General features: G+C 37.3%; 1 protein-coding gene across 1 annotated transcript; it reads right to left on the bottom strand.

Moving 5' to 3' along the window:
- Positions 1–784: 784 nt before the first annotated feature.
- mmp25b (matrix metallopeptidase 25b) lies at positions 785–26327 on the bottom strand. The gene is made up of 10 exons (XM_056469870.1): positions 26059–26327; positions 24155–24287; positions 20871–21012; positions 17546–17835; positions 13018–13194; positions 10547–10637; positions 9118–9200; positions 5070–5222; positions 4691–4978; positions 785–2768 (listed from the first exon to the last, which is right to left on the bottom strand). The coding sequence occupies exons 1-10, from the start codon at positions 26164–26166 to the stop codon at positions 2512–2514; spliced, it is 1722 nt and encodes a 573-aa protein (XP_056325845.1). The 5' UTR covers positions 26167–26327; the 3' UTR covers positions 785–2511.

Raw genomic sequence — 26327 nt, 5'->3', positions numbered from 1 at the left:
GCTAAAAAAAGGAACATAACCATTTTTTTTAAATGTCTGATGGTAAATCATACTAAACTTTTACTATTTTAGGTCCGTTAGGAATACCTAAATCATTTACATTTGCTAAATGCCTGAATAGCGAGAGAATTATTATTATAATTTTTTTTTTGAGAATCTTTTTATTAATTTCTAGACAATCAAAAGTTTACATACATTTCCTTGGTATTTTTTAGCTTTGCTTTTAAACTGTATAACTTTGGTCAAATCTTTTGGGTATCCTTCCACAAGCTTCCCACAATAGTTTGAAGGAATTTTGGCCCAATATTCCTAAGAGAATTGGTGTAACTGAGTCAGATTTGTAGGTTGTCTTGCTCGCACAAGCTTTTTCAACTCTGTCCACAAATTTTCTATAGGATTGAGATCAGGGCTTTGTGATGGCCACTCCAAAACCTTCACTCTGTTGTCCTTAAAGCACATTTTAACTAATTTGCCAGTATGCCTAGAATCATGTTCTGTTTGTAAGACCCATTTGTGGCCAAGTTTTAATTTCCTGGCTGATGTCTTGAGATGTTGCTTCAGTATTTCTACAAAATGTTCTTTCTTCATGATGCCATCTATGCTGTGAAGTGGACCAGTCCCTCCTGCAGCAAAACAGCCCCACAACATGATGCTGCCGCCCCCATACATCACAGTTGGGATGGTGTTCCTAGGCTTGTAAGCTTTCCCCTTTGTCCCCCAAATGAAACACTGGTCATTATGGCCAAACAGTTCAATCTTAGTTCCATCAGACCACTGGACATTTCTCCAAACATTAGTCTTTTCCCCAGTGTAATTCAGCAAATTGTAATCTGGCTTTTTTTGTTGATTCTGGCTTGTTGATTTTCCCATGTTGTCACACAAGGAAGCAGTGTGTTTGAGGTTTTCCTTAAATACTATTCTTCAGTTGTGCCTCCAATTAACTCAAATGTTGTCAATTAGCCAATCAGAAACTTTCAAAACCTTGACACCATCATCTGAGCTTTTTCAGAGGCATGCTAATCTTATTGTATGTAAACTTTTGACTTTCAAGAAAAGTTATAACAATTTCTCCAAAAATCTCTCTCTCATTATTCTGCTATTAAGCATAACGGAGACAAATTTGATAATCCTAACTTCCCTAAAAGAGAAAAAGTTTCAACCCAGGCTCATTCCGAAAACGTAGTCCCGAGGACGTTTCTGGAGACCGCGAAATACGTCCCGGGAGGTACGTATTTTTGCAGTTTTTGCGAATCCGCGGGAGGCTGCTGTGTGTGCCTTTTTGGCTTCTCAGACGTCTCCCACGAGTGCCGTTCACGCCCGCGCTGTTCTCGCGTAAACCTACCAGAGGCTGCTGTCGAACGAATGTCTGTCTGTCCGACTGGCTGAATGATTGACTGGGCGGCCGGCCGACCCACCCTTCTCCTTTCCTGAACCCAACTGATTTTACCGATCGACCCACCCGCCCTAAACCCAACCAACGATTTACAAAAGCCGTCTGGAAAAAGAAAAGCCCCCCTTTTTTATCACGTTTTCGGATTTTACCACATTCCCACCCTGCTATGAACTTCTTCACTTTATTTCTTGCATTCTGTTTTACTCTTACCTGATTTCTTTGAACCGCTCTTCCCCGGACTCGAACCCGGTCGTCGTCGTCGTGGTCAGCTCCTCTCTACGTCTCAAATCCGCTGACGTACAGGACGAGCTAATGGCGGGAAAGCCCTCCACACGAAGGAAAGCGGTCAGCTGGCAAGTGCTAAAAGGAACGGTGTCATACCGCCCCGCAGCGTTTGCTTAAAAAATGAAATGCAGCCATACGTACCTCCAGCTACATCCGCGGGAGGCCGCTGTGTGTGCCTTTTTGGCTTCTCAGACGTCTCCCACGAGTGCCGTTCACGCCCGCGCTGTTCTCGCGTAAACCTACCAGAGGCTGCTGTCGAACGAATGTCTGTCTGTCCGACTGGCTGAATGATTGACTGGGCGGCTGGCCGACCCACCCATCTCCTTTCCTGAACCCAACTCATTTTACCGATCGACCCGGTCGTCGTGGTCAGCTCCTCTCTACGTCTCAAATCCGCTGACGTACAGGACGAGCTAATAGCGGGAAAGCCCTCCACACGAAGGAAAGCGGTCAGCTGGCAAGTGCTAAAAGGAACGGTGTCATACCGCCCCGCAGCGTTTGCTTAAAAAATGAAATGCAGCCATACGTACCTCCAGCTACATAATTCGCGGTCTCCAGAAACGTCCTCGGGACTACGTTTTCAGAATGAGCCTGGGTTGAAAAGTTTAGTCACATTAACATCTGATTTTTTTTAAATGGTTATGTGCCTTTTTATACAGTGTATGTAAACTTCTGATTTCAACTGTACTTTTTAAAAGTAATGCGTTACTTGTTACTTAAAGTAATATCATTACGTAACTTGTGTTACTTGTAATGCATTACCCCCAACACTGGATATCACAATAAGTGCTTTGAGGGAGTCCGTATATAAAATAAGGCAGATGACAGTTGAGTTATTGTGAGTTGAAGACTATGTAAAGCAGTACTGTGATGAGCAGTAGGCAGGCTGAAACACGCATCTGCAGGCCTGCGCTGTTGTCACAGTAGCAGTTTTCTCCTTCTCTCCGCCTTGGGCTTTCTGGAGCTTTGGTTGTCTCTCGTTGACACATCAGCCAGTCCACTGCGGTTGATTTCTTAGTGACACTGGTCTGGTCCATTTCTCCGTTCTTCAGCACCCAGTATGAATTGTCCTTGAAGAAATAGGCATCTCCTGAGAGGGATTACATCAATGTGAAAATTAGCAGTATAATCAATGTTCTGAATCTTTCATTTAGTTGTGTTTTTTGGTATCATGTATCATTCAAGGATAGATCAATCTCTTAATGCATTTTAAAAATAGCAATATTATAATAAAAGCAGCTAGTTTTAGCAGCAGATGAGGCTTTACTGACGGATGGCGCTATAGGCTAGACTAGTTTTAACAGTGTATGGCACTCTTAGATTTTTAACAACAGATGGTGCTCTAGGCTAGTTTTTAGCAACTGATGGCTAGTTTTGAACAGCGGATGGCTAGTTTTCCCTACTAAAAAAAACAGCTTAAACCAGCCTAGGCTGGTTGGCTGGTTTTAGCTGGTTGACCAGCCGGGTTTTAGAGGGGTTTTGGCCATTTCCAGGCTGGTTTCCAGCCATTTCCAGCCTGGTCTTAGCTGGTCAGGCTGGAAAATGACCAGCAAAAAACAGCTTGACCAGCCTAGCCAGGCTGGGAGCCCAGCCAAAACCAACTATGTCCAGCTTAAACCAGGCCTGTCAAGTTGGTTTTAGCTGGTCATTTTCCAGCCTGACTAGCTAAGACCAGGCTGGAAATGGCTGGAAACCAGCCTGGAAATGGCCAAAACCCCTCTAAAACCAGGCTGGTCAACCAGCTAAAACCAGCCAACCAGCTTAGATTTTTAAGCAGGGTTGAACAGTGGATGGCTAGTTTTGAACAGCAGATGGCGCTCTAGGCTAGTTTTGAACAGTGGATGGCTAGTTTTGAATGGCAGATGGCGCTCTAGGCTTGTTTTGAACAGCGGATGGTGCTCTAGGCTAGTTTTGAACAGCGGATGGCTAGTTTTAAACAATGGATGGCGCTCTAGGCTAGTTTTTAACAACGGATGGCTAGTTTTGAACAGCAGATGGCTAGTTTTGGACAGCGGATGGTGCTGTAGGCTAGTTTTGATCAGCGGATGGCTAGTTTTAAACAGGGGATAGCTAGTTTTGGACAGCGGATGGTGCTCTAGGCTAGTTTTGAACAGCTGATGGCTAGTTTTGAACAGTGGTAGGCTAGTTTTAAACAAAGGATGGCACTCTAGGCTAGTTTTTAACAACGGATGGCTAGTTTTGAACAGTGGATGACTAGTTTTGAACAGCGGATGGTGCTCTAGGCTAGTTTTTAACAACGGATGGCTAGTTTTGAACAGTGGATGGTTAGTTTTGAACAATGGATGGCACTCTAGGCTAGTTTTTAACAACGGATGGCTAGTTTTGAACAGTGGATGGTTAGTTTTGAACAATGGATGGCGCTCTAGGCTAGTTTTTAACAACGGATGGCTAGTTTTGAACAGTGGATGGCTAGTTTTTAACAGCGGATGGCACTCTAGGCTAGTTTTTTACCCCGAATGGGTTTTGAACAATGGATGGCGCTCTAGGCTAGTTTCTAACAACGAATGGGTTTTGAACAGCGGATGGTGCTCTAGGCTAGTTTTTAACATTGAATGGGTTTTGAACAGCGGATGGCGCTCCAGGCTAGTTTTTAACAACGAATAGGTTTTGAACAGCGGATGGCGCTCTAGGCTAGTTTTTAAATAAACATTCAAATGCTCATGAGTAAGAGCATTTATACATTCGGCTGAGTCGTGTAAGTTGACTTTTATATCATGAGATTAATGTAAATAGCTTACTCTGAACAATCTTGTTATTTGGTTAAACCTTTTCTAGCTTTATTATTTTAGGTTTAAGTGATATTTGTAAAGAATTTGACACAAGCAGGCTGTTTGTAAAGAATACAGCACCATCTGCTGTTAAAAACTAAGCTCAGAATTGATTCAAGAGAGAATATAGCGATACATTTTGAAAACCCCAGAACTGATGCAAAATTGATTACTCAAAGGATTTTTCCTCAGTAAACCGATTTCCTCTATATTATTACTGTACCTTGTCCCCAGGTGATGACGTCATCCGGGTTACTGGGCGCCCCTTTCCAGAGGTTGGCATTTCTGGGATAGCCTGTGTCCGGCTGGTGCAGCTCAGTCTCCCGGTCTTCAGAGAACCTCCAGAACTCTTCACCGCTGAAGATGTAGGTTTTTCCATTATGAGCCCAAATAAAGGCTGCATCCACTCTCGCCACGTTCCGTCCATCTTGAGTGATCATTCCCCAGTCAGACAATGGACGAGGATAGCCAGGAAGCACCTCCGTGTTTTTAAATACCCAGTACTGTGAGCCTATGTGAGGAAAGTTATGCATAACTTACTAAAAATCATTTTCAATTTAATTGTTCCATGTATTTTTCACTGCAAATAAAGAGAGACTAACCTATGAAGAAGATGATCGCGTTGTCCGCCTTTCTTTCATAGACTGCATCTACCTTATTGGTGGTTGGAGGAAGACCCATCCAGAAGTTCTTAATGTAAGCAGGCTGAAAGGACACTAGAGAACCCGTCCGCTGGATTCGCCAGAAATATGGACCTGGACAAGAGCGAAAAGTAACAACACTGAATGTTTTTCCACAAGCAAATTTAAACATTGAGCTTAAGGAATATTGAGTATGCTTTTATAAATAACCCTTTGTGCAATGGAAATTATCTACAAATGTTTAATTATGGTGTTCTTTTTAATGAATTAAAATGCTTCATCACTGGGAAATCCCTATTGGAAGGTCTATACACTATAATGTACATATAACCCCGTGTACTAACAATACACGATGCGACACAACAACACACTAATCTTCTGCGACGGCAATGTGTGCAATTTCTATATTAGAAAGGCTTTCGATTTCCATGACCTCACGGCAGAACAACAGCATATACTACCATGACAAAAATCACCTCAGGTACTGATTATGTGCAGTGTTGTTCAGTGTTAAATGCTACAATGTGAGTTTAAATATTATTTTATGTGCCATACTACTGAAAGCAGCAGCAGATAGTTCACCCCAGATGTTAAAAATAAAATAACTAGTGATTGCAAATGAAAATCAGAACTGTGACAACATCATCAGTCATTCAGTAGCCTATTAATTATGTTTGAGAGGTTTAATATGTATTAGTTAAACCCTTAACCATTTCATTGAGAGTGCAGTGTATTTAAATGTTTCTGTCATGTGGTGTTTGGTGCAGACAGTCAAATTATTTGTCACTGGAATCTGGTCATGTTGTTAGTAAAGTGGCAGCATTCTTTTGGTTTGTTTTGTCTTTTATGCAACTTATTTTATAATGAAACTTTCTAAATGTCCAAACTGTACATTTGATGGTATTTTTAAGTCATGCTTATAAAATAAAATGTGTAAAGATAGCAGCACCAATTTCTCCATCCACACAGTCTTCTGCATAGAGAAGTATTTCTGACCCACTAACTGAGTGAACAGAATAATTTCCAAAACCAGGTATGCTTTAATATTTTGGTCCATTTATTAACCGCATGTCAGGAACCACATTTTAAAGAGCAGCCAGAGTTTGTTCAAACCAAACCCTCCAAGTGTGAACACTAAGGCCCCTATCATGCCATAAGGCGCCCAGCACAATCTTAGTTTTCCCGTTTTCCGTCACGTTGTTTAAATAGCAAATCCGTTTGCGCTACTTTGTGGACTCATGGGTGTTTTGATCTAGATAAGAGGTGTGTTAAGGCGCATTGTTGATGTTTTGCTATTATTAAAGGATTAAAGGATTAAAATATTACAAAAATTATTGCTTTCTACATAAATATAAAAGCCACTGCCTTCATTCTTCATCTCGGGGAGCTTTTTTCAGTTTATTCACGGCAACTTGCTTTTGTATAATGTTATTATTATTAGCAGTATTATATATTATATGCATATTTTAATATGCTTAGATTTGCCCACCTGTCAGGTTTTGGACCATATGGGGCATAGGAACAGGACATGTGCTTAGATATAACTCAGTTTTTTGACCACACTTCGTTATTATTGTTCATTTCTTCGTTTGCTAGAAATTAGACTTGAATTTAGAAATAGTTTTGAATCAAATCTTTGCGTTTAACAAACAAATTTAATTATGTAGGCTAATGTATGTCTGTGCGTACAACACGTTTCCTTATCCACGAATGAGAGAAATAGAAAGTGAAAGTAAAGGTTGATTGTAGGAGGCTCGTTCTTTATCCTTGTGCTGCAGATGGTCTGTTTACCTGTATTCTCGATAGTGAAGCGTTCAGGTTTTAGACTTACAAAGTCCGCCGTGTAAATAGCAAATGCTCCATGGCGCGACATTACTGACTCTTAAAGGGAATGTGAGATGAGATTGGTTTATTCTGAAAAACACCCAAAACTCGTTAAGAGAATAAGCTCAACCCTGTTAGACCATGCGCCACGGCGCAGAGCGTATTTTTCCCATCCTTAAAATAAGCAAAAGTGGATTAGGACACGCCCTTAATGCTTTTGCGCCCTGCACATTAGACTTTGTGCCTAGATTGTTAAAAACAGAGCCCTAAATGTTCTTTCATCTGAACTACAAAAACATTGGATTAAATAATTTTAGGATGATACTGCGGTGGCCGAGACAGCTTAACGTGCTGCAATTTAAGAAAACACATGCAATTACAAAAAACGCCAGCAAATTAAGAAAAGATCTTCATCGGTTTGCAAATCCTCATAACGCACTTCATTTTCACACAGTGCAAACAAATAAATAAAACGTGCTGCAAATTCTCACAACACTTTCTAATAGCACGAAACACAATGGAAATGTTTCAAGGAGACCCTAAAACGTGACAGACCCGGCTATTTAGGTTATGGTTATTTATGGCCCGTTTCCACTGAGTGGTACGGTACGGTACGGTACGGTTCGGTTTGGTACGCTTTTATGGCCATTTCCACTGTCAAAAAGCATACCGAACTGAACCGTACCGTACCACTTTTTCGGCACCCTTTCGAAAGTGTACCAAACACGAGAAAGGGTACCAAAAGGCGGAGCCACACGCGCAGCTGAACGCTATTGGTTTACAGAGATACACAGCCGAGAGATTACAGCGGAATTATAAATAGATATAATGAGCCATGGTCGATCTGGGCTCAAACAAACCTTGTCATCGTCTGGATGAACAGCCACAAAGCCAAGAAAAGAGCAGATTTACCCTGTGCCCTGTAGTTTTTTACGAGCCAGTCTGAGGCGCGAGCGGTTTCGCTTTCTTGCTAGCATCTAACATTATATCTGAAATAACAAACTTCTTGAGCTGATGATAATAACCTGCGCTTGATTATTGACGTGCTTTTGAAACCCGATCCTGTCAGACACTGACAAACGCAAGAGTGACGCGTGAAAAAGCAAAGGAGAAGCCGGAAAAAAAGAAGCACGTTATTTTTCAGCAAACATGAACAAAATGCCATGTATAACTAACCTATTATCTTCACTTTTTGGACTATTATGAACTGGGAATGACGGAATTACTCTCTAACATTGGCTACATGTGCGGCTGAAGATTACAGACACAGATGAGAGGTTTTCACTGACTGTAGGCTATATTTTGTGTTGTTTTGAACCTAAATGCGGACAAAATGTCTGTTATATGTAGTTTTTCTGTAGTTGGTAACATATCGGAGATTGTAAGGGGCTGTGTGTGTTTATACATGTTCATTTATTTAGTTATTTAATATAATTACAGACGTTACAGTAGGCTGTTTCGCACTGTCATTGATCTGCAGTTATAATCAACTCATGTTCATTGAAAAGTTAGTAATAAACATTTATACACCAGTATTTATGTGTATGAAGCATCTGTTTTGTGAGAAGAGCTTCTCATATGATATGTGAGCGACTCGTACAGCTTTATTGTAGACATTTCCTCGAGCGAGAATGACGTTGACTGAAACTTTCTGTCATACACCACGCCCACCAAAAGGGTACCCTTGTTAGTGGAAACGCAAGCCTGATAAAGGTGACCCGTACCAAACCGTACCGTACCGTACCAGTCAGTGGAAACGAGCCATTAGGCTAATAAAATACAAAAGACAAGGGAATCAGGATATAAAAAACAAACAAACATAAAACTCACCTTTCAAAGATCACCTACAACTTCAATGAGCAATAGTTACAGCGCCGTCCGCCATATTTTTGGGTCCCTTTGAAACATTTTTGTTGCGTTTTGTTGTTTTTGCAAGTGTTGTGAGAATATGCAGTGCGTGTTCGAAAGTTGTTTTCTTTGTGTGAAAATGCAGCTCGTTTTATTAATGATTTTGCATTGTGAGGATTTGCAGCATGTGTTTTGTCAAACGGATGAAGATCTTTTCTTAATTTGCTGCATTGTTTGTAATTGCATGTGTTTTCTTAAACTGCAGCACATTAAGCTCTCTTGGCCACCGTATCATACACAAAATCTCTACATTGTAGGAATTGTGATTGCACTGTACCTTTAAAAAAGAAAACTTCTCCTCTGAGGTTTGCCACTGCATCAAAACCTCCCTCACAGCGATTCTGGATTGACGGATCAGGTCTAGACAAACAGAAAGGTCAGAAAATTTGTTAATACTTTTAACTGGTAAGTACTGAGTGTTTGAGGACGTGCAAAAATGTTGGTGTTTTTTAAATGCTGTAAAACTAAAAGAAAGTTAAAAACACTATTTTATTTGAAAGTGAAATATTATGGTACATGTATTTTTTTTACTGTCATTTGTGATGTGATGCAATACATTGTAGGTGAATGGAGTAAAAATAGCTATCACATTACATGCCCATGCAGCTGATTGATTACATTAGGAATTGCAAAGATTTTATTTTTTATTATTAAAATATGGGTTGATTTGCATTCATTTCTTGAACAAATTTATTAAATAAATAAATAATAAGTGAACAATGAAATAAATATTTTCTTTTAAATTATTTGAACTGATCTGGCAGACTAAATAAAACAGAACAAAGGTTTTTACAAAGGCCATTTTTGAAATCTCTTCATAATTCAGAAATCGCTTCATAATTCAGAAAACGTGACAAAACGTCAGTAAAAATCTACTTATTTTTCACATCAATACAAATTTGGACATTTTTTTTTTGTAGAGTGAAATTTATTCAGGCATGACACTATAAAAATTACAGTAACTTACTGGCAATTTTGGTTGCTAGTAAGACTGTAAACGTACAGCACAAATTACAAAAAGCAGCATTACAATTATTGATGTCCAGTGCTTGTAAATTTACCAAAATTCCCAGTAAGTTACAGTAAATTTTGTGTGTTAGTGCTGCTGAAATGGAGAAAACAAATAATCATTTTGAGAAAATGAACTTTACAATATGTATTGTAAATGAAATCAGACTAAAACAAACCTTAAAAGCCTATTTTGTATGTTTTCTTAAAAAAAAAAAAAAAAATAGGAAAAGCCAAAAAGGACTGGCTTTTCCTGTCTCAGGACTGACCGGTGGATGAAAAACAGCAGTTGTATCTATGTATCTACACTGAAAAAAAGTGTTGCGAGCAAAACTGCTGCAAACAATTTATTTGTGTTGAATTTAAACAAACAAATTAAATTGAGTAGTATTCAACTTAATTTGTTTGTTTAAATTCAACACAAATTTATGTATATATATATATATATATATATATATATATATATATATATATATATATATATATATATATATATATATATATATATATATATATATATATGTATTTATATATTAAGTTTACAACCACTTAATGTAAAAATATTTAGTAAATCCAAGGAATCATCTTTAATTAATTTTTTTTCAGTGTATAGTTTCTCAGATTAACACAACATTAAAAGTAGACAGACATCTTGACTTTTGACCGGTCGTGTGTGTGATTTGGTAATTATGACTCACTTTGCTGGACCTTTCGGATTAGTTGCAGGTGGTTTGGGTAGGTGTGATGTAGGTTTATTAGGGGAAGGTGTTGGTGAGCTAATCTTTCTTCCTGTTAGAAAACCAAAAATAAAATGTAGACAGCCAAATGCACACATGATCGTCTGAGTACACTCTCAAAACCCTTTAAAACAAAATGTATAAAACCTGTCACTAGGCTAGTACCTTTTCAAATGGTACACTTTTGTACCAATCAGATCAACAAATTGACCCTAAAGGTACAAATTAGTATACCTAAAAATTACAAAAGTGTACCATTTAAGTACAAAAGTGTACAGCAAGTTTTGAAAAGGTACCGACTCAGTGACATGTTTTGTACCTTTAATTCTGAGAGTCACCTAGAAAAATAGGTTTATAGATAATGAAATACAAGCCAAACACGCCAATAGATTTACATTTGCATGATATTTACACTGTAAAACCCAAAAGTTAAGGTAACTCAAACTATTTGAGGAAACCGATTGCAACAAACCATTTAAGCTCAAACACTAATCCTAATGAGTACTGTGAACTTACTCCATTTGAGTAAATGAAACATTTTGAGCACAGTAAAACCCGATAAATGAAGAGAACTCAAACCAACTGAGTACTTTAAAACCCAATAAGTTAAGGCAACTCAAACCATTTGAGGAAACCAATTGCAACAAACCATTTGACTAAAAACAAAAATCTATGAGGACTGTGAACTTAATCCATTTAAGCTGGAGTATTGAGGTATTTAATTAACTTATTACCTTCAACACTGAGTTCAAAACTCTTTTCAAATGAGTAGAATTAACTTTCAGTCAATTTTGTGTACACTCGTGTTCACTCATCAACCTCACTACAACTACACTCATTTCATTTGATAAAGTTGACTGTTGGGTTTTACAGTGTACATTTAAGTAATCAACTCATTTAATTTTTTTAAGAGATAATTCATTAGTTACACTTTTTTGTGTTTTTCTATTTCACACATAAACTCAAACATTTGAGAAAATCTGATGTACTTAAAATTTGATGCAAGATAAAATGATTTCAAAGACAGCCTACAAAGTTATTTAAAAGACCTTTAATATTAAAATATATTTATTTACACCCGTAAATATGGTTTAAAAACATTTACCTTTTATGTTATTCTAATAATTACATTCTTTGGTGTGTTTTTTTAGGGGGGTAGACATACACTGTAAAACCCAATTAGTTAAGGTAAACCATTTGAGGAAACCAATTGCAACAAACCATTTAAAAAAAATTAATCCTATTGAGTACTGTGAACTTACTCCATTGAGTATTCAGAGCAATTTGAGCACAGTAAAACCCAATAAAGTAAGAGAACTCAAACCAACTCAGTCCTGTAAAAACCAATAAGTTAAGTCAACTCAAACCATTTGAGGAAACCGATTGCAACAAACCATTTGAGTTAAAAAACAAATCTATATGAGTACTGTGAACTTTCTCCATTTAAGTTGAAGTAATGAGGTATTTAAGTGATTAAGCAAGTGTTGATTGAGCATTAATGATGAACACCTGCTGTTAACAAGCAGAATCACTGAAGAGAAACATAAAACTATTACAGCTGACTTCAGTCACAGCCTTAAAAGCAAGGGTGACCAACCCTGTTCCTGGAGATCGACCTTCCTGCAGATTTCAGTTGCAACCCATATCAAACACACCGGCCTGTAATTATCAAGTGCTGTTCAGGTCCTAATTAATTAGTTCAGGTGTGTTTGATCAGGGTTAGAGCTGAACTTTGCAGGAAGGTCGATCTCCAGGAACGGGGTTGAGCACCACTGCTTAAAAGTAATAAAACATTCAATCTCTCAACACTGAAATCAAAACTCTTTTCAAATGAGTAGAATTAACTGTCAGTAGATTTTGAGTTAACTACACTCATTTCATTTGATAAAGTTGACTGTTGAATTTTAAATCCACTCTGAAAGTGGCCACAAACCTCACAGCACGTCACTGAGCTAATAATGTTAGCTAATGGTTTATTAATACTGTGAATTGTGACCTAAACTAAAGTGTTACCGAAACCTATAAAGGATGAGTGAATGATGACATTCTTATTTTATCATTGAACTACCCCTTTAAGTCTATACGCTGTTCTGTGAGGATCAACCACCTAGATGTACTGTTGACGTCTAAATGTACTGTTGTACTGTACTGTTGACTCCTCTGAATTTTATTTTTCAAATATTTCCCAAAAGATGTTTAACAAAGCAGGGAATTTTTCACAGTATTTCCTATAATTTTTCTTTCCTCTGAAGAAAGTCTTATTTGGTTTTTTTTTTCAGCTAGAATAAAAGCAGTTTTAATTTTCATATCCATTTTGAGGTCAATATTATTAGCCCCCTTAAGCAATATTTTTGTTTGATTGTCTGCAGAACAAACTGTTATGTTTAAAAATGTGTTGAAAATGTTAAACAGAAATTGAGGGAAAAGTATACCGTATAGTGACTGAATGGCCTCGCGATCATCGTCTGGAAGAATGTAGGTTTCTACATCTCCAACAGAGCCCTGATAATAGGGCTTCATGATGGAGGGAGAAGAGGAGGAATGAGAAAGACCCAGAGCATGACCGAACTCATGCACCGCAACAGCAAACAAATCAGTGCCGCTTTCATCTGAAAATATACAGAGAATAAGGACAGGACATGTGTAGATAAGTGACTGAGCACAAAAAAATAAATAATTATAAATTTTAGAAAATCTTACCAACAGTTGCTGGTTCACAATAAGTTCCATTGTTTACTTATTCATTTACAAATAAATAATGCAAGTAAATAAATTTACTTACTATATATATTAAAGATGGACATAGATTAGATTTTTTAATCCAGATTAATCTCACTGTAATCCTGCAATTAATCTAGATTAATCTAGATAAAAGTGGCTCATTTGAATTCTGCCGAAGGCATTCAGACTATGTGTGCTACCCAAATAATGACTAAAAGTAAGTCTTTGAGAACGGGTTTCTCAAGCCAGGTGGCGCATTAGACCAGGGGCTCATCTCCTGTTTCCAAAATGCATCACAAACTGCTTGAGAAACTGTTCTACCATGATAATTGGTGATGAAAGTAAATTATGTTCAATAAGATGTACTTGTGTTTACTAACTGTTTATTCAATTAAACATGAAACTGTAGGCCTACATAAGCTCCAAACAGCCATTTTTTAATTACCATAATTCGACTAAAGTCATAAATGATCTAAAGAGAAATAGAATTAAGACGTAGAGTATGCATATGTTGGTGGCATTATTGAAGTAAACACCGCAGTCAAACTATTACCGTCATGTAGGACTTTTTGCCATGTTTTCCGACAAGATCCACACACACAGCTGTCAGTAAAGGAACGCACACACACACACATCGCGAAATGCGGAAGTTTTTTCTTTCCATTCGGCGTGCGTTATTAAATTCCATAACACTCTCACCAGTCCTTACTCCTTATTTGTGTCTAATACCCCAGTTTGTCACGGGGGCATGAATGAAATGTTCATGAGTGAATATGAAACTGCCGAACTGCAGCTAAAGTCTCCCAAAACTACAGGAAACTCTCACATGAAAGTACTTCATGTAAACACCTTCATTATGTTATTGTCTATTAAGGCAAATAACTAGATTACAGATGTCCATGTAAGCGTAGTCAGTAGTGTCTTTGAAGTAAGTGAAAGATTCAGAAGGGCACTTTTTTGTCAGACGGCTCACCGGTTTGACTTTCCTTCACCGTCGTTCATTTTAAAAAGCGCCCGGTCCATTTTAATTGTATATGTTTTACTCAGATGCATAAACTCTGCAGGTGCCTGGTAGTTAGATGTGGAGCTAACATTAATCATATTCACTCTAGTGAACTGCATCCATGTTAGCACGTCCCATTTGATGTGGTAATTTCACAGTAGGAATACACACAGGTTCGAAGACTCGTTCTCGCCACCTACAGTACAATTCGATCAGGTATACATCCGCGTTAAAATACCAAGGTGAAAGTCATCATAGCTTGCGTAGAATAGACCCAGCTCCCAATCCAACTTTGAGAATAGATTAACGGCGATATTTTTTTTAATCGGCCCACCACTAATATATATATATATATACAAATATATATATATATACATATATACACATATATACATATATATATACATATATATATACATATATACATATATACATATACACATATATACATATACACATATATACATATATACATATATATATACATATATACATATATACACATATACATATATATTTACTTATTTTACTAAATAAGCTAATAAGTAAAAAAATAAACAAATACAAATAAATAAATAATATATAATATAAACAAATAAAAATATTTACTTAAATTTTGGATTGACTAATCCCAGCATTTTTAAGATATGTTGCGTTTAACTGGTGATTAATATTCAGGAAAAAACACTCCACTGTCACAACTGAATAAGAACAAACTTATATCTTCAAACTGATCTTATGCAACGTTGACGTCATTATTGAATTGATCTGAATCAACAAATTAAACCAAATGATTCTGTTGCTCCGTACTCTAAATATTGTCACATTATTGTTTATTTATCATTCACATTGCCCAATCCCAATTCAATTTTTCCCCCCTTCCCTATGACTCTTCTAATCGTTTCTTTAAGCATGGCCGTAAAACATGAAAGCTGTTATGAATGTATAAAAATATATGCTTTTTTCTTGTAAAAAAAAATATATATTAAATATTTAAATTTGTGCATCTGACTGTGCATTGTAGCTGGTGTATTTAGGGAAATTTTCATACCCCTTTGTTTCTAGTGTAGTCCTGGAAAATCTCAGTTTCAAGCTCTATTTAGACCAGTGTCTAAATAGAGGCACACCAACAGTACGCATTTTCAACCTCTTCCTAATCAAACACCTGAATCAACTCATCAGAACATTAGAAGAAATTCCAAATCCTGAAATGAATGGGTCAGATAAGGTAGTAGGCTTGTGCCGGTATTCGGTAATGCGATAAATCACGGTAATGAATATGCACGATATTGTTATCGCGGGCACTTCAAAATACCGTGAAAAATAATAGATCCGAATTTATATTCTTGGAACGCGCCTTAGCTTATTTTCCATCAACCGCTTGAAGAAACACTGCGTATATGCTGCGCAGAACTGATGCGCACTCTGATGTAAACAATCCCCGCATGTAGAAGCCCTGTGTGCATGCTGTGTCCTCACACGCAGGGGCGGACTGGCCATCTGGCACTTTCCCGGTGGGCCGACGTACTTTTTGGGCCGGGCTGATCATCGTCTTATGATTTGATCGGCCCATAAAAGGCTTAGCAGCCTATCGTTTTTTTCTGCCTTATTGATTGACGCTGCTGTGATCTGTGACTCTCTGAAAGTAGATGCTTTTTTTCCCCGGACAGACAGACCGGGCCGGCCCATGTGACACTGCAGCCCATTGGCTTCTTTCGGTATTGACATTGGGCTGGCCCAATCACAAACTCCTATTTTGGACTCCGTGTGAGCGTGCGTCGTCTGTGTGTATTTGTCAAAATAGTCGAGAGTCAGAGAGAAGAAACGCAAGGGAGGCGCAGAGAATTCGCGGGAAATACGCCGGCGTTTCATTTAGCGATTCTGAAAAGTTCTCTGTTCATTCTAGTACACGGTTAAAAACGCAAATCACGTGACCACTCTCTCTGCCCAGAGCTGCAGCCACTAGTTCAGCGGGTGAGCATAAACCCCAGTTGAGTGTATAGTGCATGTCAGACAGTTCATCTGCTGGATGATCTCATCTCACTATAGTTGTTAAATGTGATATTGAATTCATCTTGTTGTCTCTATCTAACAATTCTTATGTCTTTTGAATCACTTGTTCTCAGTTAACTGTTTTGGCTGAGTGCAAAGATAAGCTAATATATTAATTTATGTAACCACATACACTGATTCTGCACATTGACTGATTGCTTACCTTTATCGTTTAAATTTAATGTACGTTATACTGTTATAATGGCCATTATTGGTTATTAAAACTGATATTCTGCAAAAGAGACAGGGTAAAGTTAATTCTTTTCAATGGAAATGAAAGGAGACAGTTATATTTAAGCCCTGTTTTGTTATAAATATGCAGTGTGAAGATGATGCTCATAAAAATATGCAGCTACACGAGGCTGTTTGGTGTCTGTTAATCATAATATCAAAATGAAACAAATTTGACTTATATTATGTTTTCATTGTTTAGAGAGTGAAACAGCAAGCAGGATGAGGTGAAAAAGGTTAAAATGTAACACTGTTCCCTTTGAAGATTAACCCATGCATTAGCAGGCAGTTTTTGTTATGTTTATTATTGAATATAGGCTGAGTGAATAGTGTATTGAATAAGCTAAATTGACTGTAGTGTATGAGTGTGTGTGAATGAGTGTGTATGGGTGATTTCCAATATTGGGTTGTGGCTGGAAAGGCATCTGCTGCATAAAACATGCTGGAATAGTTGGCAGTTCATTCCACGATTGCTGATCGAAGACGGTTTCCCTTTGCACATTCACTTTGATATAATTGCTCAAGTTTACTTTTATATTGTGTATTGTTTTATTTATATTTATTTGTATTTAAATGTTTGAAGTACTTTTAGTTAATTAAAAAGTTATTAAAGTCACTAAGTTGACGAAACTGAAGTTTTTTGTGTTTTTTTACCTGTTTCTCTAGTAAAATTACAATATCGTGATAATACCGTATACCGTGATAAAAGCTCAATCAATTAATCGCAGCATGAAAATGTGATACCGGCACATGCCTATAAGGTAGACATCCAAAAAAGTGTACTGTTGGTGTGCCTTCAGGAACAGAGTTGGGAAATACTGATCTGGCCCTTCCCCTACTCCTTCAAACTAAAAAGAATTGTGACACCCCTACTCCTTTATGTGAATGCATGGGGAAAGGATAGGCGTAAAATTGGGATTAGGCCTATATTTAGGAAAGGCTGTAGCACTTGCCTAGGTATGTCCAAATCTCATCATCGTCGAAATGTGTGTCTCCAGCAACAGCCGACTCCCCAGGGAAGAAGGCATGAGCGAGAGTCCCTCCCTTCCCGTCGAATGGATACCCATCCTCGTGAAGCGAGCGGCCGAAGAAGATCCTGATATCAGCTCGGTCCTGCTCACTCGAGGACACCCCATGAAAATTGAGGTTGGTGACGTCACTCCAGGATTTCAGGGCATAGGATATTATAGAGTCGATTTCGGTGGGTTTCAGGATTTTATAGAGAGACGGGTAGTTCTGGAAACTAATAAGAGAAAAAGGAATGAGAGGGTGAATATTCACAGTTGTGGATGGTAGCATGTATTTCTGTTTCAGTAACTTGTCTTTCACAAGTGTTTTTCGTTTATTTACAGTAGTGAATTGCATTATGGGATGTTGATCTCTATGGAATAATTTTTGTGCCAATAAGAATGAACGTAACTTTATAAAACTGAACGTAACTTTCCAAGAAACGATCAAAAATATGCCACTGCAAAAGAAGAAAAACACAATGAAAACAAAAAAAATGAACTCAGTCGCACGAATTTAACATGCTCTTCAAATATGCTTCATTCTTTGTTAACGATTTTCAAAGAATCGTTTTCGCGAATCATGGATTTTGAATGCGTTGCCACAGTTTTCGCTTACGCTTCGTAAATTTTCGTTTGCTGTTTTGGCACAAACTTCTCGTGGGGGCGGGCTTAACAGCGATCTACACTGATTGGCTAATGAGCTTTTGATGGACAGTTGCTCTCTGACCTGGAAGCACAGACGGTGACGTCAGTGCACTGCAAACTTGTGAATAACAACAATAACCCGCAAAATAACTGTTGCACACTGTACATGAATAAAACTTTTATTGTTGTTATTGATAAACGTTACTTTAGCAACACGAACTTACTTCAAGCTGCCCTGAGGGACAAGCTGAGGTGGAAGATGATGGCACCGCTCCGTGTCTCTCCCGGGAGGTCATCTTTAAAAACTAAGAGACGACCGTAGGTAAAATACTAACATTAATACTTAACATAAAGCACGACGTATTGCACACTGCAACAACTTTCCGATATGCGCGCCACTGACGTCACCGTCTGTGCTTCCAGGTCAGAGAGCAACTGTCCATCAAAAGCTCATTAGCCAATCAGTGTAGATCGCTGTTAAGCCCGCCCCCACGAGAAGTTTGTGCCAAAACAGCAAACGAAAATTTACGAAGCGTAAGCGAAAACTGTGGCAACGCATTCAAAATCCATGATTCGCGAAAACGATTCTTTGAAAATCATTATCAAAGAATGAAGCATATTTGAAGAGCATGTTAAATTCGTGCGACTGAGTTCATTTTTTTGTTTTCATTGTGTTTTTCTTCTTTTGCAGTGCCATATTTTTGATCGTTTCTTGGAAAGTTACGTTCAGTTTTATAAAGTTACGTTCCTTCTTATTGGCACAAAAATTATTCCATAGATCTCTGCTCTGTCGACTTTTAATGTCAAAAATTCAACTCTATAGTTTAAAAAAAGTGACTTTTATTGACATTTTAGTAGTTTAAAATAATGTAATATATACAAAATAATAATATATAGATAAATAAGACAGTAGAATAATGGAAAATGTACTGGAGGTTTATTACAAGGTTTTTGTATAGCGCAATATACAACACCAACCCAGACAATAAATAACTTTATTAAAAACATTCATAAAAGTCACTTTTTCGAGCTTTTCACGGTTAAAAGTTGTTGGAAGAAAGATTAGGGTCTCATAATGCAATTCAAAGGCATAAATAAATGGAGACATAAAAATAATATAAATCACATATATGATAGTGAAAACTCGAATCACAAAATACGGAAACTGCTACTTCATACATATTTTTACTAGTGTTAGGGGCAATGCATTTGAAAAAAATGTAATCAGATTACTTTTAAAAGTAACTAGCAAAGCAACGCATTACTTTTGAACTTCCAAGAAAACATTGGAGACAACATTGTTTTTTTACACCAGTTACTTTTTCCTCATGTGTTGACTGTCAGCTCTTCTGTCCCGTGTGTTCTGTACAATGTGTAAACAAGATATTTACTGTAGTTCTAGCTTAAATGTGAAAATAAAAACAGATTCAGTATCCCTAAAGATTTACTCTTTGGAAGTAACATTGTGTACTAAGACTGACATTAAAAAGGCTTATTTTCTAAACCAATATGTCTAGGAACTATAAAGGAACTTTTATTAGCTATTTGTAATTTTCTAACAGTGGCGCAGTAGGTAGAGCTGTCACCTCACAACAAGGTCGCTGGTTCGAGCCTCGGCTGGGTCAGTTAGTGTTTCTGTGTGGAGTTTCTGTGTGGAGCATGTTCTCCGTGCATACGCATGGGTTTCCTCCGGGTGCTCCACAGTCCAAAGACATGCGGTATGGGTGAATTGGGTAGGTTAAATTGTCTGTTAAATTCTGTATGGGTGTTTCCCAGTGATGGGTTGCAGCTGGAAGGGCATCCGCTGCGTAAAACAAATGCTGGATGAGTTGGTGGTTCATTCTGCTGTGGCGACCCCAGATTAATAAAGGGGTTAAGCCGAAAAGAAAATGAATGAATGAATATTTTTCTATCAGTGAGAAATGTGAAGCTTTATATAGGAAAATTATTTAAACCTATTTTACACTTTTTTTTAGATAGATGCTAATGGTCTAATCCAATGCAATTATTTATGCTAAGCTAAGCTAAAAGTGCTCGCACCAGACCTGGATATCGACTGAATGGATTAAAAGTTATTAAAACTCTCTAGGAGAGCTGTAAATCGAGCCTATTTAAAAATTAAAATCAATTAATTAATCAAAAATTTTTAAATCATTCTACTTTATTCGTTCATTTTCCTTCAGCTTAGTCCCTTATTTATCAGGGGTCGCCACAGTGGAATGAACCACCAACTATTCCAGAATGTTTTAAGTAGCTGATGTCCGTACAACTGCAACCCAGTACTGGGAAACACCCATACACACACACACACACACACACACACACACACTCATACACTATGGCCAATTTAGTTTATCCAATTCACCTATAGCACATGTGTTTGGACTGCAGGGGAAACCGGAGCACCTGGAGGAAACCCACACCAACATTAAAACTCCACACAGAAATGCCAACTGGCCCTTGAACCAGTGACCTTCTTGTTATGAGGCGACAGTGCTAACCACTGAGCCACCGTGCCTCCATAATACTACTTATACTGGAGTAATATTTTGTATCTATAAAGTGCTTGATTTTCAGTTAGTTATGCTTGATAGCTTAGTTTGATTAGCGTGATCATACAGACCTCCATGTAATGTCAGACTTTGTCCAGCGGAGCCCAGTGGTTGCATATCTTTTCCTCCTGCGCTTTTTCAGCTTGTCCTCAATGCCTATAATGTCTGGCAGAGAACATCGTGGTGTGTTCATCAGCTTCAGAGTGTCACTGTCTGGAAACACAACAGCAGAAGGTACGGATCAATATATAGACTTTAGAGACACAAGAGCCCATTTCAGCATATGTAATAAAAACCCATGTGAGGAGGAGGAGGGACAATGGAAGAACTCTTTCACTAGAGATTTGTTGAACCCACGGTTTACAAGCCACCGACCACAGAATTAGGATAAATTCACTCTAAATCTCATTATTACATTTAAATATACCATTATTCAGAAACACGGTGTGTAACATTGATTTGAAAGCAGGAAAAAAAAGTCTGTCTGTCTGTCTAAAACAGGGGAGGGCAAACTCGGTCCTGGAGGGCCGGTGTCCTGCACAGTTTAGCTTCAACTCTAATCAAACACACCTGCTTTTAGATTTCTAGTGATCTTGAAGACACTGATTAGCTTGTTCAGGTGTGTTTGATTAGAGTTGGAGCTAAACTGTGCAGGACACCGGCCCTCCAGGAACGAGTTTGCCCACCCCTGGTCTAAAATGTAGGGAGCAAGTGCAGGGTTATTGCTTTTGTGTGATTATATTTAATGTACAAACAGAAAATATGGGAAAATATACATAATTTAAAGAACAAAATTACTTTTGGAATCAAAAGTCTAGCATTTAAGTCTGTGTTTAACCTGGCCTCTTCAGCACCAAGTAACAGCTTAAACATGTTTTGTTGTCTTTTCTGAAATGTACAATTTAATATCGAGCATCATTTGGCATTTCTAAGAGTTCTTCCTTAGATTTAACATGTTCTATCTCTCTTTTTCTCTCCAGGAGAATCTCATACTGACCATATTATTGCCTATACATACAGTATACACTCACGGATACACTCATACACCTGTCCAACACCTTGTTAACGCAAATTTCTAATCAGCCAATCACATGGCAGCAATTCAATGCATTTAGGCATGTAGACATGATCAAAGTGATCTTCTGCAGTTCAAACCAAGTATCAGATTGGAGAGAAAGGAGATTTAAGTGACTTTGAACGTGGCATGATTGTTGGTGCCATACGGGCTGGTCTGAGTATTTCAGAAACTGCTGATCTACTGGGATTTCCACGCACGACCATCTCTAGGGTTTACAGAGAATGGTTCGAAAAAGAGAAAATATCCTGTGAACGGCAGTTGCAAATGCCTTGTTGATGCCAGAGGTCAGAGGAGAATGGCCAGACTGGTTCCAACTGCGTGATGCTATCATGTCAACATGGAACAAAATCTCTGAGGAATATTTCCAGTACCTTGTTGAATCTATGCAATGAAGGATTAAGGCAGTTCTGAAGGCAAAAGGGGATCCAACTCGGTACTAGTAAGGTGTAGCTAAGAAAGTGGCAGGTGAGTGTATAATGTTCAGGTCTGGACTCTGGGGAGGCCATTTCATGACTATCTTTGTTTCTTCAGCTGTTTTTTCCTCCAAATATTTCAGCATTTCATAAATTCAGACAATATTGAATATTGACAACAACTCTGGCAGAAATGCAGATAAAAAAAAGCCAAGAACTCTAGTATTTTTCATTCAGTCTTGCATCTTTCTCTAACTCTTTTGTTCAAACAATATGTTTTGAACAATTGCAATAGACCTGAAAAAAAAATCCAACTAACCTGTATTTTCTGTATTAATAAAGAGAATTTAAAGTAATATATAATGTCATTACACCTTCACTAAAACAACAAATGTAACTGGGGGCATGAGACCTTCGCACAGTACTGTACATTCATAAATTATTTGTGAGCTTTTAAAACAAGTAAGGATTTTCTCAGATTTTGCAGATGTCAAATCAGTTTGAAGTCACCAAAACCACCATAAAGTCTTTAATAAAACATGAGTGTTTCTAACACAACAACAGAGGAAGACTAAATCTGACATCCTTCTTAACGTTTTCATTGTAATCCCCCAATATTGTTTTTCATTTTGGAAAATTGCAGAAATGCTGTTGGGGATTTTAATTTCGCTATTACTGCAAATTGTAATGTAAAGACTACTTATAACACATTTCCCCAGCTATGATGATAAAAGCCTCTGAAAGAAAAAGAGGAAGAAATGAAGAAACAGCACTGAACTAGTTTTGGAAAACAAGTCATTACATGTACACTACCTGACAAAAGTCGTTGATCTCGGTTGTGAGAGCAACAAATAATAACTTGACTTCTAGTTGATCATTTGGAAAGTGGCAGAAGGTAGATTTTTCAGATGAATCATCTGTTGAACTGCATCCCAATCCCCACAAATACTACAGAAGAACTACTGGAACCCGCATGGACCCAAGATTCTCATAGAAATCAGTCAAGTTTGGTGAAAGAAAAGTCATGGTTTGGGGTTACATTCAGTATGGGGGCGTGTGAGAGATCTGCAGAGTGGATGGCAACATCAACAGCCTGAGGTATCAAGACATTTGTGCTGCCCATTACATTAAAAACCTCGAGAGGTCAAGCTGCTCAAGGATTGGCCAGCCCAGTCACCAGATATGAATATTATTGAGCATGTCTGGGGTAAGATGGAGGAGGCATTGAAGATGAATCCGAATTATCTTGATGAACTCTGGGAGTCCTGCAAGAACGCTTGCTTTACCATTTCAGATGACTGTATTAATAAGTGATTTGAGTCGTTGCAGAGATGTATAGATGCAGTCCTCCAAGCTCATGAGAGCCATACACAATATTCATTCTTTGTCCACTGCACCATGACTTTATATTCTATATTAGACATTATTTCTGTTATGTGAGAAAACTTTTGTCTAAGCAAAGTCAGACCTTAATGTCCTAATATAATCAAGGCATGATCATATTTTATTTTGGTAAAATAAGCGTAATCTAGAGGCCTTTGCCTTTCATATAAGCAATATTTCTGGTGCCAAATGATCAACTAGAAGCCAAGTTATTATCTGTTGTTCCTAAAACTTGGATAAGTGACAAGACTTTTGTCAGGTAGTGTACACTGTAAAAATTACTGTAAATTTACAGCCAAATTTAACAGTCCTGAACTGTTTTCAGAAATTACAGTTTATTACAGTGAAAAGAGGCAACCACAAAAAGTAGAAACTTTGGAAGAAGTGAATAACGAGATGATCTCAGTGAATGGATTTCATCTCAAGCAAAAAGCTCTGATAATTATGTGATCAAGTCTTTTCTGTGAACAGAATTATGTACCGAGTTTGCCTGTTTCTTTGACTCCAGCGAATCTCTGCATTTCTCTAATGGCTCTCTCGATACCATCTTTGCTCTGCAGTTGTCCTGTGCGGGGGTCAGGAGGTGGCAGATATCCATACCGGCTCAACCAGTCCTACAGGTCAGAGAAATACCATGTGACTAGACATATGCTGATAATCAATAATTCAATATACAGTCCTCAGCATAAATGAGTACCAGCCATCACAAATCTTACTTGAATGAATATTTTCAATAGGAAGCTTTACAATATTACTATTATATTTGTGCTTATATATTACATTAGTCAATATTGAAGCCAAATCTGGAGCTAATCTCACATAATAACGTACGATAACTAAAAATGAGTATTTCAAATTTGTATGTTAGGGGAAAATGTTAAATATATATTAAAAAAAGAGGAAAATTTAAGAGAAACTAAAAGAATTTTTTAAATTGTGGAAATTTAGCAATATTTTGCATGAAATAAAATGTATTATTTTGGTATTTTTAAAGATGTTCATTAATTTAAAATATGGTTTCCATAAATATATAGATTTAATGAATCTGTTTTGTTCAAATGCACCAAGTATATGACCTATATTCTCTGAGAAATTGATAAAAATATTGATTTTCAAAATGGGGTGTACTCATTTGTGCTGAGCACTGTATGGGAATAATGACCATGCATAGTATTGATATCATGGGCACTTCGAAATACAGCAAATAAATATTTATTTTTGAAACTTTTATTGTCCCTTTTAAGAACATTCAGATTGTTGTATTTGCAGTTGTGTTTATCGCATCAGTAAATATTGTAGGACTTATATTAATTATATTTTAATCTGGTCTATGACATTGAAAAGACTATTTATAGGCCTTTTGTTTGTTAACTCTATACAGTAAAGTCCCATTGACATAATTTAATTAAATTCAGTGTGTTGACTACTAAAAACATTTATTAATCATATGGGATTTTAATTTTAATGCCTAATAACATATTTAAGTGAAAAGTTGTAATCAATTAAATGTAAAATAATTGCATTTAAAATGATTCCATCTCTGGAAAGGTGGAGACACTGCAGATAGCAAGTTGTAATAATAATAATAATAATAATAATAATAATAATAATAATAATAATAATAATAATAATACATTTTATTTGTAATGTGCTTTTCTCAAGCTACCCAAGTAGCTAAACCAAATTAACCAAGTGCTAAATCATATATAAATTAATATTATAAATATCTAATCATATATGTGAGGTGCAACTATAGGACAGTTATGCAGTATGTTACTGTATTTTAACATTTTATTATGAAAATTTGTGTGTATTTTACAGTTAATATATACAATACTGAAAACAGCAAGATAAATGGTGCTGTAAATGTAAATACAGTATTAGAGTAGCTGCAATTGCTTCACAGTAAGTTACTGGCAGTAACTGCTGCCAGTAACTTACTGTCGATAGGACAATTGTTAACAGTGCATGTATGATGTAACATATTTTGACCCATTACAGCTACTGTAGCTTCATCTTCGAAAAAATCAAAATAAAATCCTTAATAATTCCACTAGCAAATATTAGATACATCTCTCGTACAGTGATTTGAACTAATAACACACACTGTAAAAATGCTGGCCTCCAATTCCTTCATGATGTCCCAACACAAATTTATTAAGTTAACTGTTTTTTACAATTTTAAGAGGATTGAACTTAAAACATTTAAGTTGTCCCTCATTTTAGGGAGCTCATTTTAAATAAGTAGTTTGAACATGCAGCAAAAATTCCTGTATACAGTGTATACAACTCAAAATACACAAACCAGATCCACTTATACAGTGTTTGCTCTTCTATCTGTAAAAGTGTTCAAGTTATAGAAAATCAAAGTAAAGCTGAACTTACCACACCCCGAGAGTACTGGTCCTTCACTGGAGCCAAATGAGCCGGAGAGAAAAACACAAGCAAAGGGCAGGTCAGATAAACCAGCCCCAGATATCCTGAGAAACTCATCTGTGTGCTGGAGGGAGAGATGAAAAAATCTCTGCCTTTATTCTGCGATGATAGTTGCCTTTATGCCCTCACAACGTACCTCATAACGCACCGAGGTATGCGTTATATCTCTAAGGACTAGGCAGGGCTGAAACAATCAATGAGAGAGCGCTCTCTTTCTC

Source organism: Danio aesculapii, chromosome 12 (assembly GCF_903798145.1).
Source record: "Danio aesculapii chromosome 12, fDanAes4.1, whole genome shotgun sequence".
NCBI classification, from domain to species: Eukaryota; Metazoa; Chordata; class Actinopteri; order Cypriniformes; family Danionidae; genus Danio; species Danio aesculapii.
This window is presented reverse-complemented; position numbering and strand designations above follow the sequence as displayed.